Genomic DNA, 20,231 nt, shown 5'->3' on the forward strand with positions numbered 1-20,231 from the left:
TTTCGAAATGAAGTTTAATCAGACAACTGGCTACATCCAACAAACAAAATTTTATTTTAAAGCACTGATCAACCTGAAGATGAGGGTGTAGAACCTCAAAACATGTCGTGGTAGAAAATAAAAGTAGCTGACACAGATCATTGTTTCAATTTATCTTTTACATTTTGAAGAAATTCACAACCACTGTTGAAAACAGGTTGGAGCTATGGGGGCCAAGGACCAGTTTTCGAATGGGATGGAAGGAAGGAAGATTGGGTTTAACGTCCCATCAACATCGACTTTGTTAGAGATGGAGCACAAGCTCGGATTGTGTCAAGTATGAGGAAGGAAATGGGCTGTGCCCTTTCGAAGGAACCATTCCGGCATTTGTCTGGAGTGATTTAGGGAAATAACTGAACATCTAAATCTGGATGGCAGGACGCGGGTTTGAACGATTGCCCTCCCAGATGCGAGTCCAGTGTGCTAACTACTGCGCCACCTCACTCGTTGAACGGCGTGCAAAACAGTTTCTGAAACGCTACCTCCTGGTCACAGTGAGAACTGACTGACTTCGAAATTCCTGAATAGGTAGAAATCAGGAACGGGCAGATCAAGGGTTCATCTTGGAAGGTAGGATTATACTGAAGTGTCGATTGTGTCCAACCCACTGCACACAAGACGACCACCATAAGTGGAAGAAAATGCTCTGGAACTGTCTAAGTTTTAATCCATATCAACATAATTTGTCGCACTGAGTTCAACATACGTGTTTGTAATAACAGGATACTAATAATTCTTCTGCGACATCCTGCTTAATATAAAATCTCTTTTTACAAAAGCGACTTTCTTGTCTCAATAACTTCTCGTGGAAAGTGAGTCAATTCCAGTGCCCTCGGCATATTTCTGTGTCGAGTCTCACCAGTCACAAGCGTAATTTTTGTTTATATCACGGTAAAAATATTAGATGTATTGTGAAATACTGTCTGCTGTGCAGTCTGGTGCCAAAAATCGTAAAAGCGAAGTTATGAGGGACTATCATTCTCACACAGAGTCCGAAATAGAAAGAGCATCTATTTACATTCTTATTTACCCGCAGTGTATGCTTTCCCTTTTTTTATGTCACTGAGCCACTCATGAATTTGGTTCAAATGGCTCTGAGCACTATGGGACTCAACTGCTGTGGTCATAAGTCCCCTAGAACTTAGAACTACTTAAACCTAACTAACCTAAGGACATCACACACACCCATGCCCGAGGCAGAATTCGAACCTGCGACCGTAGCGGTCGTGCGGTTCCAGACTGTAGCGCCTTTAACCGCTCGGCCACTCCGGCCGGCACTCATGAATTTGGATGAGGACTAATTTGCACTCAGCCACGTGACGTGCACCACCTCAGGAGTAGTCGATTTCGGTAAGTCAGTCGTCAGTGTAAAAGGAACTTGCGGGATGAGAGCAATGTCATGTGTGTCAGGTGTACACGGAGACACCACTGCACGTGGCGGCGGCGATGGGGTACAGCGAGTGCGCGCGGCTGCTGCTGGAGGGCGGTGCGGACGTGCGCGTGGCGGTGGGCGCGGCGCGCTGCACGCCGCTGCACCTGGCCGCCGAGGACGGCAACGCGGACTGCGCGCGCATGCTGCTCGACGCGGGCGCCGACCCCAACGCGCAGTCGCGCCGCCGCCAGACGCCGCTGCACCTGGCCGCGCTCGCGCAGGCCGCCGGCACGCTCGAGCTGCTGCTGCAGCGCGGCGCGCGCCCCGACGCAGAGGACGACGACGGCCGAACGCCGCTGCACTCCGCCATCGTCAAGGTCCGTGCCGCCTGCCGACCCGCCTCTACGTCCCACCCACAGCCAGCGAGGACGACAATGGAGAATAGGATTGGCCGCGACTTCGTTAGGGTGTACATCAACCCTTAATCAATGCTTCATTATCCGCATTCGCCTAGTGCATTCTCTAATGACTTCTTTTAGTTCCCTTAAGTCGCAAATAAATAAATAAATAAATAAATAAAAATATAATGAGAGGACACCGATTTTCATCAGGTCATGAAACTGTTGAATACTTCAAAAACTGTTTTTAAGTCCCAAATAAGAGTGTAAAAATTATTTCCAGAATTGGTTCGAATGCATGTAAAAACACGCAAATTTTAAAGACTGAAAAAAATAAAAAATGAAATGAGCGTATGGTATTGTTGGCTGGGAGGTCCCATCTGGGGAAGTTCGGCCCCCAAGTGCAAGTCTTATCTCAGTCGACGCCACACTGGGCGACTTGTGCGCCGGTGATGAGGATGAGACGATGAGGAGGGCAACACAACACCCAGTTCACGAGCGGAGAAAATCTCCAACCCGGCCGGGAATCGAACCCGGACCCGCTTCCACAGGAGCAAGCACGTTACCACCCAGCTAAGCAGGCGGACTTTTAAAGACTTTATTTGGAAACTCAAATCAAAAGATCTGTGCAAAAAAAAGTATTTCTTTACTTAATTTCGTAAAAACTTACAACGGCTGCACTCACATACAGGGTAAATCACCTAAAACTCGCACAGAAAAATGTTGTGGAATCGCAAAATGCTATTTATTTGCAGTTTTCACACACTAGAATTGTAGTTATGGACTCTTATTGTTAGCGAATAAACAGTTGATAAAAAAAATGTAAATGTCGTGTGAATAGGGCCTCCCGTTGGGTAGACCGTTCGCCGGGTGCAAGTCTTTCGATTTGACGCCACTTCGGGGACTTGCGCTTCGATAGGGACGAAATGATGATGATAAGGACAATACAACACCCAGTCCCTGGGCTGAGAAAATCTCCGACCCAGCCGGGAATCGAACCCGGCCCTTACGATTGACATTCTGTCGCACTAACCCCTTTTTTTTGTTTTTTTATATTCTCCTTTTTTTGTCTTTTGAGTGTTTTTCTTATTTTTTTCTTTTTTTTTCTTTTTTTTATGTGTTCCGTTGAATTGTTCAGAAATGTTCATTGGTTCAAACAGGAAACCTTCTTCTCTCTTGGCTTAACACATTCCAGCTGCGAGGCGGGTCGTGGAAAGCACTCCCAAGGAAGTTCGAGAAAAATTGTCTGTATTTTGGGTGACGGACAACGACATAACGACGGTCATTGAGGTATGTCCAAAAATCGAGTACAGAGTCTACAGTTTGTCCAAATAGGTAGTGAATGGCATGTCCTCGAATCCAATTCACAGCATTGGTCTTTGTCCGAGGAAAATAGTCACGTTCCGGAAATAATAATGAAAGGGGAGTAATCCGATCCGGAATGTCCCGCGTTAGAAAAGCCACAATACGTCGAACCAAGTGCCAAACCTCCGCCGCCGGTCCGCAAACAAACCGATGTTCATCATTGTCTGGCACTCCACACGTGGAACATAGAGGTGATTGGGCGAGGTGGATACGATGAAGGCGAAATTGGTTGATTTGCTTACCACTGACAGTTAGGTACCAGACAGACTGAACATTCGTGTCAAGGTAACAGGCGAACACCGCGCGCCATACATGACGCCAGTCAACCTGGGGGAACTTTTGTTCAATCGCGTTAGGTGGACGACGTAATTGGAGGACATTGTATACTTCCTTTGTCTTGAGTAAGAGCGGTCTTGGTAAGGTGAGGCGTAGATAACTGAGTTCAAGAAAGAAGTACCGTATATAATGGAACTGGGCCGGAACATCCGAGATCATTACTGGGGCTGACAGTGAGACCGGCGAATATGCTGACAGGAGGAGACCAGTGAGGCTCGTTGGGCAACGTGTCCATACCATCATCTGGGAGCTGACAAATAGGGCACGAGCTCTATCCGGCACGTGAAACAGACCGATCCCACCTCGTTCACGGGGAAGAGTAAGGGTTGCATAGTTAACTTTGAACAACAACCCAGAGCTGACGAAAGATGCCATCGCTGCCAACATGCGACGTGCCACAGTAAGCGGGAAAGGTAGAACTTGTGCTACATGGGGAACTCGGGATGCGATATATATATTGACATATCGAGCTCGTTGGAGAATATCTAGGGATCGAAGGCGATGGTCCATAAGACCTGCTCTGATCATTAAAAGGAGGCGTCGGCAGTTGATGGTGGCTGAACGCCGGAGATCAGATGAAAAATCTATTCCCAAACAGCGAATGGTATCAACGGTGGTGAGAGGTGTAACGCACTCCACGGGAAGTCCCGTGCCAATGAACATAACTTGTGACTTACGTACGTTTAAAGAGCTGCCCGACGCCTCACCATAAGTCGCTACCCACGTCAAAACAGCTCGAACCTCGTCGGCATTACGTAAACAGATGACTACATCGTCAGCATAGGCCGTGCAACAGAATCGGTAGCGATCTATGGACAACCCTACCAAACGTTGTCTTAGGCCACATAGCAAGGATTGCAAGGAAAAGGCGTACAAAATCGCTGATAGAGGGCAACCTTGACGTACGGATCGACCTATTTTTATCGGTGGAGTGAGTCTGCCATTGTACATAATCCTGGACGAGGCACCCCGCAGAAGGCGCATCACTACCGTGATAACGGCGACTGGGAAACCCATATGGTGGAGAACGGCCGTAAGGAACGAATGGTCAACCCTATCAAAAGCTTGACTAAAGTCCAAAGACGCAAGTGCCCCAGAGAGGCGTTGCGCTTGGGTAACGGCGATCATATCCCTGTAGCGGCATAAAGCCGTGCGGATATTATTATTCCCTCCCAAAGATGCTTGGTCTGGCGACACAACATATCGGGCAACGTTTTTAAGTCGTGCTGCCAAAAGGCGAGTGCTGCCAAAAGGCGAGTGAAAAGGCCAAAAGGAGGGTGAGGGGCCGATAATCACTGATATTGTTGCCACCATGCGGTTTATGTACAGGAATAATAATTCCTTCCATGAAAGCGTCCGGCACAGGTACTTCCGGAGACATCAGTTCCCGACAGATGGAGGTGAAGGTGGACTCTAACAAATCACGGAAGGTGCGATAAAATTCGAGGGGAAGACCGTCGGGTCCTGGGGAGCGATTGATGGTTCCTGCCCGGATCGCATTGCGGACTTCCTCATCAGTCACCTCTGACATCAAGTCAATCGCCGCATCGCCCGGGATACCACCGAAGTTGAGCTGTGTGACTTCCTCGATCAACTCTGGGGAATGTGGAATTGCGGCGTATAGCTGCTGGTAGTGGGCGTGAAGCACATTCCCTATTGCAGACTGGGTTACGTAGCGACGCCCTTCTTGATCTGTTAGGACGTGAATCAATTTTCGGCGTCGATTTTGGCGTTCTTGGATGATATGGTACATCGACGGATGTTCATGAGGCATGCGATCAGCAGTACGAGATCGTACTATCGCTCCTTCCAAATGCCTTCGCATGAGATTGGAGATTTGGGCCTTAGCATGGTTCACCCTTGTATGGCGCTCAGGGGAGGCTGGCATCGTGGAGCATTCTCGTAGGATCCTGTAATAAAAGTCCATAGTGCTCTTCCTCCAGGCGACAACATCTTTGCCATACCGGATCAAAGTTTTTCGAAGAGCAGGTTTTGCACACTGGATCCACCAGGATATGGTAGACGGATACGTGGGTCGGCGTCTATTACATGTGATCCAAGTGTCTTCTATTAGAAGTCGACAGTCAGGTGAATTAAGAAGTGCCGTGTTCAGTTTCCATAAACCACGTCCGTGCCATACTGCCTGTCTTGTGAGAACAACATCACAGAAGTAAGCCTCATGATCTGAGAAAGCAACAGGCCAGATTTCAGCCTGTCGAGTGTGTTGAATAAGGGATCGCGAGATGTAGATGCGATCCAGTCGGCTAGAGGAATGCGCAGTGTGGTACGTAAAGCCCAAAAGATCACCGTGAACATGTCTCCACGTGTCAACAAATTGTAGCCGCGTGACGACTGTTTCCAGAGCTGCGCATGGTGAGTGACGCGGCAATTGATCCTGAGGTCGCTGGGTGCAATTGAAGTCTCCACCCATGACCCAGTCATCGTGTGGTCCCATAAAAAGGGGTGTAACTTCAGTCGCGAAGAAGGCATTGCGTAATCGACGGTAGCTGGAGCCCGACGGCGCATAAATGTTGACGATGCGTACACCAAAGAGAGTAAGGGCCATACCTCTGCCGTTGGGGAGGTACAGGACATCTTCGGCTGGAAGACCTTCGCGTAAGATGATGGCAACACCACTACCGGTGTCCGAAGCGGGAGAAAGATGAGCCGTGAAGCCATGTGGTGGTGAAAAATCGGCGACATGCACTTCCTGAAAAAGCGCAATATCTATGTCCGCATCATAAATCATATCGCGGAGCAGCGCTAATTTGTGGGGCGCACGAATGGTCGCGAGGTTAATCGTTGCGACACGATAATGCTGGTGTTGGAGTCCCACAGGCACAGGTGGGGCTTCTTCTTCAGGAGCGAGAGGTCGTCGATCTTGCCGGTCCACTGAAGAGGCGGCTATTGTGGAGAGTTTGCGGGCGCGGGCGCAACCGATGGGGGCGCCCCATCATCAGCACCGTCCACCCCAGTCCCGTCGATCTCCACGTCGTCTGCCCAGGAGACTGATTCTGCGGTAGGGCATCGGCTGTGCACATCATTCACGTGGAGAGGAGACGTAGTTTTCGGCTCAGCAGATAGGCTCTCTTCAACGTCGACCTGTGGGGGCGACGGCGCCAGTAAGGAGGGGTGGTCGCTGCCAGTGGTCGCCTGTGGCGGGTCGTTCGCATCAGATTTTTGGTCATCAAAGAGCGGTTTGCCGTCCATCTTCGGGTCTGCATCCCTGGTATCCATCCGTAGAATGGATTCATCAGGGGGTGTACGGCTACGTTTCTTTCTCTTTCGTGTCGTCCCTTGTTTTCGAACATGTCGTTCAGAGTCTGATTGCGGGTGGCTTTCGTCTGACTCCGGACCAGTCTGAAGGAAAGCAGAAGTAGGTACCACTCCCGGATCAACGTCCATCTCATTAGCATTTTCAGTCACATTGCTGCGAAGATTCGGCAGGGCAGGATCTGGCGTCTGTGGCACCTCAGAAGGATTCTCAGTAGCGATCGCATCTACCTGATCAGACGACGGCAACGAAGCAGGAAGACCCTGTGGAGAGATGCTACCTTCCTTGGCAACCTTGGCATATGTGACAGGGATCTGAGTGATCACCGCTGGGGACGCTTCCTCGCCGACCGGCGTCTGGATCAGGCGGCGTCGCATGCGGGCGGATCTGACGTGGCCTTCTTGCCCACAACCCGCACATGTTCGGGGTTGGCCGTCGTACACGACAATGGCTCGCACCCCGCCAATTGTCAGATATGATGGTATATGTTTCTTCAGTTCAATTTTGACCTGACGCACACCATTAAGGACGTGGTAGGTCGTGAAGGTTTGCCATTTTTCCTCTACGTAACCGATGACGTTACCGTATGGTTGTAACGCAGAGACAACTTCGTCCTTCGGCACTTCAAAAGGTAGTTCAAACACCCTAATCGTACGTTGACCGTACTCTGCGAGTTCAAGTGTTACAGCTCCGACGTGACCATCAGAGTATTTGAACTTAAGTCCATTGGCATGGCGGCGAATAACATCTTCACACCTCGGTGTTTGTCATTTTAATATAAACGACACTACTCATGATCGAAAAATGGATTCCGATAACGTGGTTAGGATCTAAACGAACTTCTTCACGTATGAACGTTTCAACTTCATGTGCACGAGGTCGCGCATGTTCAGCTGGGAAGGAAACTTTAAGGGTCGCACGGCGGTAAGCGCTCGACATGTTGTTCATGGTGGACGGACACAAGCCTTGAAGCTACGACGCGGAAGTAAACAACGCCTGCAGCGGAGCACTGGCCGGCGCGCGGGGCCGTCCGCACGCTGCCACGGCTGAGAGCCGACTGAACCCCTCAGCTACCGTAGGCGGACAACAGTTGATAATAATACTTAGAAAGTGTTTTTTTGTGCAAATGTGTGCTTTTTTTAAATGGAATAATGCTTATTGATATTAGCAAACTAAAAGTAGGGTTAATTAGAACGTCAGTGGTGTTTGTTGCAGGAGTCTAGTGCGAGTCGTTTTGAAAAGATCCCACGCTGACACTTATAAAATACCAGTGTAGCACGCAGACTACAAACACTACAGAACAACAGAAGTGCATACACAAGTTATGGAGATTCTGACCAGTAATAAGACAATTAACCATCACAGATTGTGTCCAAAATTACCACCGGCAGTGGCAATACATACTTCCGGAACGACTGCTGCACACATGCTAGCATTTCAGTGGGGATGTCCCAGCAGGTTGCAGTAATACGTCGTTGTGTATTATCGAGTGTAGTTTGTAAGGTCTTTCAACTTTCCCCACAGAAAAACATCCACAGGCGTCAAATCTGGAGAATGGGCCGGCCACGATACTGATCCTCTGCGCCCAATCCAAAGATTTGGAAACAATTGTGAATACAGGCTGTAGGACTTTGTCCACTATGGGCTGGATAGCCATCATAGTGGTACCACAGGTTCTTCCTAGTCTCGTGATTGGTAAATGTGGCTTCATCACTAAACAAGATACATTATACATCTGGAGTATCTCGTCTTAATGCCATTGTACAGAAGTTAACACGATTTTCACAATCGTTTCCATGCAGCTCATGACGGAGAGGGATGTGATAGGGATGACGCTTGCCTAACTCGTGACACTTCCTCGTGTAATTGCGCGAGGCTAACGTGAGGGTCAACTCAACAGCAGCAAGAACATTAATTTCCTCCTATTCTGTCGTTAATTGTTTCCTTCTGTTACATTGTCTAGGTGTTACACTACCACTTTCAGGTAAATGCTTGAAGATTTCGACATCTATTGGGATATCTTGCCGCATACACCTTACAAGAACGAACTGTATTCTTCCTACACTCTCAATACGCCATGAGCATGTCGGTTTTTTATGCGTAGGTAAATCCCATTATCCATTCACGATTTTCTACTTGGACTGTCACAAACTAACTGACTACAAAACTGCAATACACTCAAAGAACACACAAGCACACTGTAAGCAAACGTAACAACATCGTGCCTAGCAACTAAACAGGTTGAACGACGCAAACAAATATCACTGTGGAAACTTTACTCAACGCGATATCTCGTAAACGACAAGCTCTAGAATCCTACGAACAGGCACCACTGAAATTCTAAGTTACCCTACTTCGAGGTTGTTAATGTCAAAATACGCATTGTTGTGTTTAAAAAGTGTGTCTTTGCACAAAAAATGCACTTTCAAAGTTTATTACACTCTGATGAAGGGCTAACAAGACAAGCTACTGACAACCAGTCCATTCTGTGCAAATTGCCCCACATCAATAGCACTTTCCATTCCCGTAATATTTGCGGTGTAAGTTTTGGGTGATCCATCCTGAGTAGACCTCGCATGTTGAACATTTGCCCAGGTGATGCTGCTGCATCATTTTCATCTTGCTTTCGACGACAGCAGTAACTTATTACACGAAAGGAATGTTAATGCAGGTCATGTCTTTTATAAATGTTAGTATCGAGAAATAATAAGTATTTTCAGGCAGATTTGAACTTATGTTAAAGGATCCGACACAGACCGGTCATTTCTGACGCCGTGATTGTTTCAAAAATGGTTCAAATGGCTCTGAGCACTATGGGACTCAACATCTTAGGTCATAAGTCCCCTAGAACTTAGAACTACTTAAACCCAACTAACCTACGGACATCACACACACCCATGCCCGAGGCAGGATTCGAACCTGCGACCGTAGCAGTCCCGCGGTTCCGGACTGCAGCGCCAGAACCGCTAGACCACCGCGGCCGGCCCGTGATTGTTTGCTCACACTGTTGCACAGATGAAGGCTTGATCATTCAAGTTCGAAACTGGTAGCAAGATAAGTCATTCATCTCCATGGTTACATATGTAACAGTTATAGGGCACCTCTAACTCCAAATATTACGAAGTTTGATTCCATTTCCGTTTTCAAAGAACGAGCCACATCATAGTTTTATGTTTGTTTAAGAAACAAAACAAAAACTCTGTAAACTTGAGAAAAAGAGTGTAAAGCTCAGGAGGCCAGGAAACAACACTTTGGATTATAGATCGCGTTACTGCCGCGACGTAAAAGAAAAACATGAAGAAGAAAGGGGAGTAAGTAGTAAGTTCCTATGGGACCGAACTGCTGAGGTCATCGGTCCCTAGGCTTACACACTACTTAATCTACCTAATTGGTTGGGGGAGGGGTGCGAGAACTTTCTTCGTAAATGATTACTCTTTCACATTCTAGCCTATAATTAAAGAAAAAGTTTCCAAAGTTACATATATGGTAGATGGTCCCACTTAGAAAGAAAGCTTGAACTATCTTATAGAGACAGAACAAAACAATTGAAAATGTGGAACAGCACGGATTAGCACGAAGTAAAGTGAAGAGTAGGATAAGAAAAATAGGTTAGTTACAATAACGAAGTCGAAATTATAAGAACCGTAACAAAATTGAAACAATGACAACCAAACTCGGCGCCGCCAGAAAGGATTAGGCATAAAGAAAGGAAAAACAAGAAGAGAAGAAGAAAAACCACGTGAGCGTCTTGTGTGTCATATAAATTAATAGGGCATAAGCACAAATAGCAGACAGAAACAACACTGTAATACGATTTTTATCCGTCGAAAATGTTTGTATCACTTGCTCTTCTTTTAATTCACACAATTAACATACCTTTTAAATTCTGACGAAAGAAATTTTTAGTAATACAATTTTATTTGCATCTAACTAAGAAAAATGTCGGTATTACTTCCAAATAATAAAACTCATGTTACTTTTAGGAGAAATAGCTCATCATGGTAGCCAATACCTAATATTTCTGCTAATATGGAGCGGCTCTTGACATAATAGGCTTTATATGCAAAGTAAGAACAACACCAAGAATCCTAAATTCTTCGCGGTAAAGTTTGGGGAAAAAATCCCACAGAGATCTGGAAAACAGGTCTCTCTTTGGTTCCTGATTCGATCCTCATTACAAGACCAAACTTTTCCCTTTTCATTTTCTCTTTTTCACATTTTGTTTGTTTCACATTAGCATACATCTGCGTGACTTTGCTCTGTGTAAAACAGAGAATGTAATAGGAAACTAAATCAAAATGCTCCAAATCAAACTGAAAACGAAAATAATCAAGCATTTTGTCAACCGAGCGAGGTGCAGGCTTTTAATTTTGCATATGAGTACTTTTGCCACGCGCTCTTAAATTAATGTTTTTTCCTCCTCTTACTCGCTGCAGACCAGCCTATAGTGTGTCTCGACTTTGGTGGTTAGCACACTGGACTCGCATTCAAGAGGACGATACTTCAAGCACGCGTCTAGCCATCCTGATTTAGTTTTTCCGTGATATCTCTAAATCGCTTCAGGCAAATACCGGGATGGTTCCTTTGAAAGGGCACGTCTCTAATGATCTCGTTGTCGACGGGACGCTAAACACTAATCTCCTCCTCCGCATTTTGTCATGTGACAGTTTTACAATACACAGTATACAGTAAGATAAGAGACGATAAATTACACCTCCTGTATAAAGACCGCAGTACTAAATGGGTTTTGAGTCTGGTAATCAACAGTGTATTCTAACAATGGGCTTTGGGTAAGTAGCTACTAAATACGAGGGTAAATAAATTATTATCCGCAATTTGGTTATATTTTTGTTTATTTTGGTAGTACTGACGTTTTACGTTGATGAGGCATGCTTTGTTTATTTTTTGTTATATCTTCGCAATTTTCAAGCTGCTAGGTTAGTTTTGTTATCGCTGCCGTGCTGTTAATCATGGCTGCTCCGCTGTCTATTTGCACCAAAGAAGAGCAAAGTTCAGTGATCCGCTTTTTTTGTGGTAGGAAGGCGTATTAGGGACCGAAATTCATCGAAAACTTTCGGTAAAGTACGGGATCAAGTGTTTTGCCACAAAGGAGTGTCTGCGAATGGATTGAAAAATTCCGAAATGGTCGCCCAAGTGTTACGCACGATGAAGGAGACGGGCGACCGTTTACCGCCACAAATGAAGAAACCATTGAGCGTTCACGTGAAATGATTCCCTTAGACAGACGATTAACTATTGACGAAGTGGCACATCGTCTACAAAATAGTCACGGCTCTGCCTACGAAATAATCCATAACAGACTTTCGTTTCATGAAGTCTGTGCAAGATGGGTCCCAAAACAACTCACAAAGTTGCATGAACAAACACGCTTGGACATCTGCAAAAAACATTTGGATCGCTATGGTAACGAAGGGGACAACCTCTTAGACAGTATCATTACTGGTGACGAAACATGGATCCATCATCACGAGCCGGAGAATAAACGGCAGAGTACGAAATGGAAACATCCAGATTCGCCGACAAGAAAAAGTTCAAGACCCAACGTCCGCAGGAAAACTGATGCTTACGGTTGTTTGGGACGCACATGGTCCAGTACTGGAACATTATGGGGAAAGGGGCACAACAATAAACAGTGTATGTTACAGTGAGATGCTTACCGCCAGGGTAAAGCCTGCAATTTGAAGCAAACGCCGAGGATTGCTCTCAAAAGGTGTTGTGTTGTTGTATGATGATACCCGTCCACGTACTGCTGCCCACACTGCTGAAACATCCCAGAAACTCATATTTAAAGTATATAGTCCCGATCTTGCCCCTTCTGACTATCTTGTTTGGCCCACTCAAACAGGCATTAAAGGGCTGTCGATTTGTCTCGGATGAAGCAGTGAAAGAAGCGGTGCATTTCTGGATTGCAGGTCAACCGAGAACCTTCTTTTATGAGGGCGTCAGGAAGCTTGTACAACGATGGACCAAGTGCACTGAAACGCAAGGAGACTATGTCGAAAAATGATTATAATAAAATTTTATACCTGCTTTACGGATAATAACGGACTTACCCTCGTACATATTTCATAGTCACTAATTCCACTCTCTACCCCCCCCTTCCGCCCCCCCCCCCAAAAAGCTCCTAACGTTACTAGTAATACACAGAGAGACAGCATGACCAGAAAAGCGAAACGAGTATCCATGTGACGATCCTTAGTCTAACTTAACTTTAAACCAAAGAACATTACAATTGCTGAACTGGCGGACAATTACGTAGGATTACGTCAGATAAAAAATAAGACTAGTAAACCATCACTGTCCGCGTCTTCAGCTGGGTGGTTTCCGTGACTTGTTGCCTTGTGGAGGACCCGGCTTCAATTCCCGGTACTGCTGGGAGTTTTTCGTTGCTGGGAGGACTGAAAAGAGGTTCACTCAGCCTCGTGATGCCAATCTAGGAGATATTGATTGAGAAATAGCAGCTTCAAATTCTGCAATACCGACAAAGGTCTGAAGAACTGTGCTAAGCCCGTCAGAAGCCAGAACGGCGAAACTAAACCCTAATTCAGCTTCACTAATTCGGAGTTCTTATGCCACGTTGTTGTTGCTCGTTTCTCTCGGCACATAGCATTGATCGCTTTCCCCATTTTCTGTAAGAATGCAATATTTTAAACCAATGCAAATTTTTACGAATAAAAGGTACTCCTTTTTTTTAAAAAAAAAGGCCGTTGATTTATAAATGGCTAAATGACATTTCGTTTTTCTACTCGGTTATTAGTAAAAAATTTAAAAAATGTTATAACCGAAACCAAACAAGTATCGAAAAATAGCGGTTATTGAGAGCTTAAGTACCGGTATCATCCCTGCATAGCACTAGAGGGAGCCTATTTCCGACGTGTGTGCGCGCTACCGTCATAGACATTTCTGCTCTGTTGACCGTGGAGCTAAAACAACAGAGAACATTCCTAATTGCCTGGTGTGTTCTCATGTGTTCTTTCTATCACTGAAACCTACTCGGTCAAGTTTTTTCTTCCTCCATTTTCCAGTTTATGCATCTACACTGGGACGCATTTGCGACCGTATCTCTATATGACCCTTTATTGCTCCTTTATCCTCCCAGGAATCGTTTCCCGCAGTTTGTCCCCATTTAGTAAAATCGCCCTGCGATCACTCTACTTATTCTTTCCACCTTTCAGCTTTCCGTTCTTTGCTTCGTAGTATCTTCCTGTCTGCATGCTTGATATTCGTACAGCCGCTTCTCTTTTCTCCAAAGGTCTCTCTAATTTTCCTACAGGTCGCAACTATCGTTCCCCTAGTTGTGCATTCTTCTAAAGACGTGCATTGGTTCTTTAGCCATTGCCGATCAGCACTGTCAATCTCATTTTTTGGATTCTCTTTGGCCTGCTTCATTTGCTGCATTTTCATATTTTCTTCTTTAGGCAATTAGATTGAGTTGCATTATTGACCCACCAGGTTAGCCGAGAGCGCTAATGCGCTGCTTCCTGGACTCGGGTAGGTGCGCCGGCGCTGGATCGAATCCGCCCAGCAGATTAACGACGAGGGCCGGCGTGCCGGCCACCCTGGATGTGGTTTTTAGGCGGTTTTCCACATCCCCCTAGGTAAATACCGGGCTCGTCCCCACGTCCCGCCTCAATTACACGACTCGCAGACACCTCAACATGTTCGGACTGTTCCATGGATTACACTAGACGCAGACAGCTGGGGTACACTAAATCTGTCCCAGGGGTACGGGGTGGCGGCAGGAAGGGCATCTGACCACCCCTTAACATTAACCTTGCCAAATCCGTACCTAACCCTGCGACCCGCGGGATAGAGGCATAAGCAAAAGAAAGATTCAATTGCATTATTACAGGATTTCTACTATTCTTTGTCTTTCTGCTTATATGGCCCTCTGCTGCTTTCACTATTTCGTCTCCAAGGCTACCCAATCATTATCTGTTGCGTTATTTATACCTTGTCAATTCGACAATAGAAAGAGAAACTCCTGGAATGAGGCAAGGTAATACAACATTTACAACAAGTAAACCAGAAATCTGACCGCTATATGGAATGTCGAGTTTTGTGTGTTTCTGTGAATGCTGCTGATTTCCAGATTAAAGTACTGTGCTGGAAAAATGCAATGGAGCGCCCAAGACGCAACTCCTCCGCAACTGGCGCAGCAACGGCGAACGGCTATCAGCGCGCTGATCGCTTTCAGAAATAGCGCGTCCAGTCACTGGGCCTCTCTCCCACATGCTTGTGTGCGGTTTCAATCAAGCTACAAGTGCCACATTAAACTTCTAAATAGCTCGCCTTACACAACTGGGGAAGAGTCACACGTAACTGAAGAGTGCAACCATCGTAACCAAAGCCGGAAGATTGTGGATGTGCCACGTCTTTCAGCCAGTAGTATAACGGCTTTGATCAGTAAGTTTTACACAATTATAACAAGGAAACGCATTAATAACAATATATGTCTGTAAAACTGCCATTTTTTATATAACTGGATTGGTCAATTCCGAGAAGTGTCGTGCCACAAGAACTAAATTTAACAGGTGACAAGAAAAACTTCTTACAGAGAATTGATGGTTATCCACTCACTTCTTGCAGTAAATGAGAATTCTACAATGAGTAAAAACATTTTAATCCAGATTCCAGGGCGGGTGCTTAGGTGCAAATGCCCTCTTGCGTTCCTCTGTGGACTCCTATCGCTGTAACACAAATAAATATGGACTAGCCTATCAAGAAGGATGGGATGCAGATGAAGCACGACTACAAGCCATTCTCTTTTGTTAAGCTTTGGAGTGAAAGTACCAAACGGATCGTATGAGCTCTTTCATGATCTTCCTCCGACATCAGGGTCCATACGTTCCAAAAATTGCAGGTGAATTTGTTTGGAATATGTTAACAGTCTTACTTTTAGCACCATAGATAGCGGCCATATTTTCTCTCTCTCTCTCTCTCCCTCTCTCTCTCTCTCTCTCTCTCTCTCTCCCTCTCTCACTCTCACTCACACACACACACACACACACACACACACACACACACACTGTCCGCAGCTCGTGGTCGTGCGGTAGCGTTCTCGTTTCCCACGCCCGGGTTCCCGGGTTCGATTCCCGGCGGGGTCAGGGATTTTCTCTGCCTCGTGATGACTGGGTGTTGCGTGCTGTCCTTAGGTTAGTTAGGTTTAAGTAGTTCTAAATTCTAGGGGACTGATGACCATAGATGTTAAGTCACATAGTGCTCAGAGCCATAACACACACACACACACACACACACACACACACACACACAGAGAGAGAGAGAGAGAGAGAGAGAGAGAGAGAGATGGAAAGAGTTACCTACGTATGTTTTCAGTAAACTTGCATTCAACAGCAAAGATTTTTGATCTCAATCCGCTCTAGTTTTATCTTCAGGCAGCCAGAAATCACATTAGTGAAATGGTTTAGCCATCTCTTAAACTCAGAATTCCTTGTTTATAGGAAAGACCATTGGAAACCGCCTGAGACCAGAAGAAGTAACCACACCCTGATTTCAGGACAAGGGAATGCAAGGCAGACTTCCTAATTCGTGTTTACAAAACAGTAGCTGATCAAAAGTCTCTGGGCACTCCTATGTAACGCGGTCCCGCTAGTGTAAAAGGAGGCGAGGAATACTGTGTTGTCAGTAGAGAAGCAGCTACAGCAGAATGGATCGGTGAGCAGAGCTCAGTGACTTGGAACGTGGGCTGGTCATAGGATGTCATCTGAGTGACAAATCCATCAGGGACATTTCAACTCTCCTAAAGCATTCCAAGTCCACTTCTGGTGATGCGATTCTCAAGTGGAAACTCGAAGGAACAACCACAGCTAAACCAAGAGTAGGCAGACCTCATTTACTGACGGACTGGGACAGCCAAGAATTGCAGAGGGTGGTTGTAAAAAAATTGCATGAAATCAGCGGAAGGAATCAATCGTGAGATCCAAAGTGCTACGACTGGTTCAGTTTGCAGAATGACTGTGCATAGGTAGCTAAAAGGAATGGGGCACTATGGCCGAGCAGCTCATCATACACCACACACTTCTGTAGTCTGTGCTAAGCGACATCTATGGTGGTGTAAAGGGCGACCCCACTGGACAGATGATGACGGGAAATGAGTGATCCAGACTGATGACTCACGCTATACCCCGTGGCTACCCCGCAAAAGCGATTGGGTATGGCGAATGCCTGGAGAACGTTAATTGACATTATTTGTAGTGCAACAGTGATGTACAGAGGAGATGGCGTTACAGTTTGGGGGTTATGCTGTGGTTCCCTTGCTGCCCTTAAGAAAATGCTACATGTGTGTGGATATGAACACTTTTTACAGCATTGTGTACTTCATACAGTAGAGGGACAGTTTGAACACGATAATTGTTTGATTCAACATGACAGTGCCACCTGTCATAAAGCAGCATCTGTGAGGCAATGGTTTGTGAACAATAACATTCCTGAAAATGACTGGCTTGCCCAGAGTAACAACTTGAACCCAACGGAACACCTTTGGGATGAACTGGAACATCGACTTGGCTCCAGATCCCAGTATCCTGCGTCACCACCTTCTCTGGTTTCGACTCATGAGGGGGGGGGGGGGGGGGAGTGTCCCCAGCAAAATTCAACCGTCGTTAAGACGAAGGATGTACAGTAATTGTTGTGTACAGCTTCGTACACAACGGTAAGGTGAAGTTGGCTACTGAGCGGTGCGGCAACTGCCGCCGTAGGAAAGATGCCCAGGAGCAGAAATGATTGGCGAACAAGTTAAGACAACAAACCGAAGATTTACTTAACTTTTATGTCTCCAAGCATACAAAGACTCATTACAAACAAAAGGCTAGAATTGGAGTCCAGCTCATACAACAGCAACTAGGATGAGGCTCACTGTACTAAGCACAACCGATGGTGTCGTAACGACGAAGCTCCAAGTGCAAGTGGGCCGAGTGGCTGCCGGCGGCCATCCTACAATGCGGTGGCAGAGGGCGTTCGTAGCCCAATGCCACCGGAGGCGTGGCCCAGTGGGCGCACACCACTGGATCCGACAGAAACCGCACGACTGCCATTAGCGTCGCACGGAAACTTGCAATCCCACTGCCAACTTTTCGACGCGATACCACAACTAGTAAGTGTCTGGATACTTTTGAGTATATACTGTCTATGGCAGACAGAAGAGGGAAATGATACCACACCCCCTCGACAACATGCGCCAAGTAGCCCGTTAACCAGGCCGCAGAAAGTACGATGTTTTCAAAGTTACGATCCCCTTTTCTTGGTTCATTCCTGATGTTTTTTCTCACTTTTTGCGACCGACTTGTTTCGTTTACAGGTAGAAACTACATGAAATCTTTAGAATTTGGTAATTTTACGTAACATGTGAATTATTTAGTTCTATGTCCTCCCGATTTAATATCGAAAAAGGTAGCGATGGCTCCATAAATATTAGTTTGCGGGAAAAATGGTACATAACTTCTCGATTTCTTTTCTCATTTCCGTACGTCACCTGATTTGGGAACACGTAGAAGAAATCACGCTGTATATTGATGCCTACCGAATGGTACGAGTTCCAATTTCTGGATTTTAGAACATAACGCTGTTATCTACGATAAAGTGTCAACGGATGCAAATCTTAGTGATATCCTGTCTTATCTTGACAAAAAATGTGTGTCACGCACTAGCAAATACCTTTTCATATGTTGTTGTTGTTGTTGTTGTTGTCGTCTTCAGTCCTGAGACTGGTTCGACGCAGCTCTCCATGCTACTCTATCCTGTGCAAGCTTCTTCATCTCCCAGTACCTACTGCAGCCTACATCCTTCTGAATCTGCTTACTGTATTCATCTCTTGGTCTCCCTCTACGATTTTTACCCTCCACGCTGCCTCCAATACTAAATTGGTGATCCCTCGATGTCTCAGAACATGTCCTACCAACCGATCTCTTCTTCTAGTCAAGTTGTGCCACAAGCTCCTCTTCTCCCCAATTCTATTCAATACCTCTTCATTAGTTATGTAATCCACCCATCTAATCTTCAGCATTCCTCTGTAGCACCACATTTCGAAAGCTTCTATTCTCTTCTTGTCTAAACTAATTATCGTCCATGTTTCACTTCCATACATGGCCACACTCCATACAAATACTTTCAGAAACGACTTCCTGACATTTAAATCTATACTCGATGTTAACAAATTTTTCTTCTTCAGAAACGCTTTCCTTCCCATTGCCAGTCTACATTTTATATCCTCTCTACTTCGACCATCATCAGTTATTTTGCTCCCCAAATAGCAAAACTCCTTTACTACTTCAAGTGTCTCATTTCCAAATCTAATTCCCTCAGCATCACCCGACTTAATTCGACTACATTCCATTACCCTCGTTTTGCTTCTGTTGATGTTCATCTTGTATCCTCCTTTCAAAACACTATCCATTCCATTCAACTGCTCTTCCAAGTCCTTTGCTGTCTCTGACAGAATTACAATGTCATCGGCAAACCTCAAAGTTTTTATTACTCCTCCATGGATTTTAATACCAACTCCGAATTTTTCTTTCGTTTCCTTCACTGCTTGCTCAATATAAAGATTGAATAACATCGGGGATAGGCTACAACACTGTCTCACTCCCTTCCCAACCACTGCTTCCCTTTCATGTCCCTTGACTCTTATAACTGCCATCTGGTTTCTGTACAAATTGTAAATAGCCTTTCGCTCCCTGTATTTTACCCCTGCCACCTTCAGAATTTGAAAGAGAGTATTCCAGTCAACATTGTCAAACACTTTCTCTAAGTCTACAAATGCTAGAAACGTAGGTTTGCCTTTCCTTAATCTATTTTCTAAGTCGTAGGGTCAGTATTGCCTCATGTGTTCCAATATTTCTATGGAATCCAAACTGATCGTCCCCGAGGTCAGCTTATACTAGTTTTTCCATTTGTCTGTAAAGAATTCGCGTTAGTATTTTGCAGCTGTGGCTTATTAAACTGATTGTTCGGTAATTTTCACATCTGTCAACACCTGCTTTCTTTGGGATTGGAATTATTATATTCTTCTTGAAGTCTGAGGGTATTTCGCCTGTCTCGTACATCTTGCTCACCAGATGGTAGAGTTTTGTCAGGACTGGTTCTCCCAAGGCTATCAGTAGTTCTAATGGAATGTTGTCTACTCCGGGGGCTTTGTTTCGACTCAGGTCTTTCAGTGCTCTGTCAAACTCTTCACGCAGTATCATATCTCCCATTTCATCTTCATCTACATCCTATTCCATTTCCATAATATTGTCCTCAAATATATCGCCCTTGTATAGACCCTCTATATACTCCTTCCACCTTTCTGCTTTCCCTTCTTTGCTTAGAACTGGGTTTCCATCTGAGCTCTTGATGTTCATACAAGTGGTTCTCTTATCTCCAAAGGTCTCTTTAATTTTCCTGTAGGCAGTATCTATCTTACCCCTAG

The 20,231-nt window shown here is 45.6% G+C and overlaps 1 protein-coding gene across 1 annotated transcript in view; it reads left to right on the forward strand.

Annotated features, from left to right (window-relative positions):
* Positions 1-20,231, forward strand: part of LOC126183844 (transient receptor potential channel pyrexia-like) — a 190,246-nt gene that overhangs the window by 95,926 nt on the left and 74,089 nt on the right. Inside the window, exon 5 of the mRNA XM_049926153.1 lies at positions 1,450-1,788. Within this exon, the coding sequence (XP_049782110.1) occupies positions 1,450-1,788 (339 nt within the window). The remainder of the gene's footprint in view (positions 1-1,449; positions 1,789-20,231) is intronic.

The sequence above is a fragment of the Schistocerca cancellata genome, chromosome 1, assembly GCF_023864275.1.
Source record: "Schistocerca cancellata isolate TAMUIC-IGC-003103 chromosome 1, iqSchCanc2.1, whole genome shotgun sequence".
Taxonomy (NCBI): domain Eukaryota; kingdom Metazoa; phylum Arthropoda; class Insecta; order Orthoptera; family Acrididae; genus Schistocerca; species Schistocerca cancellata.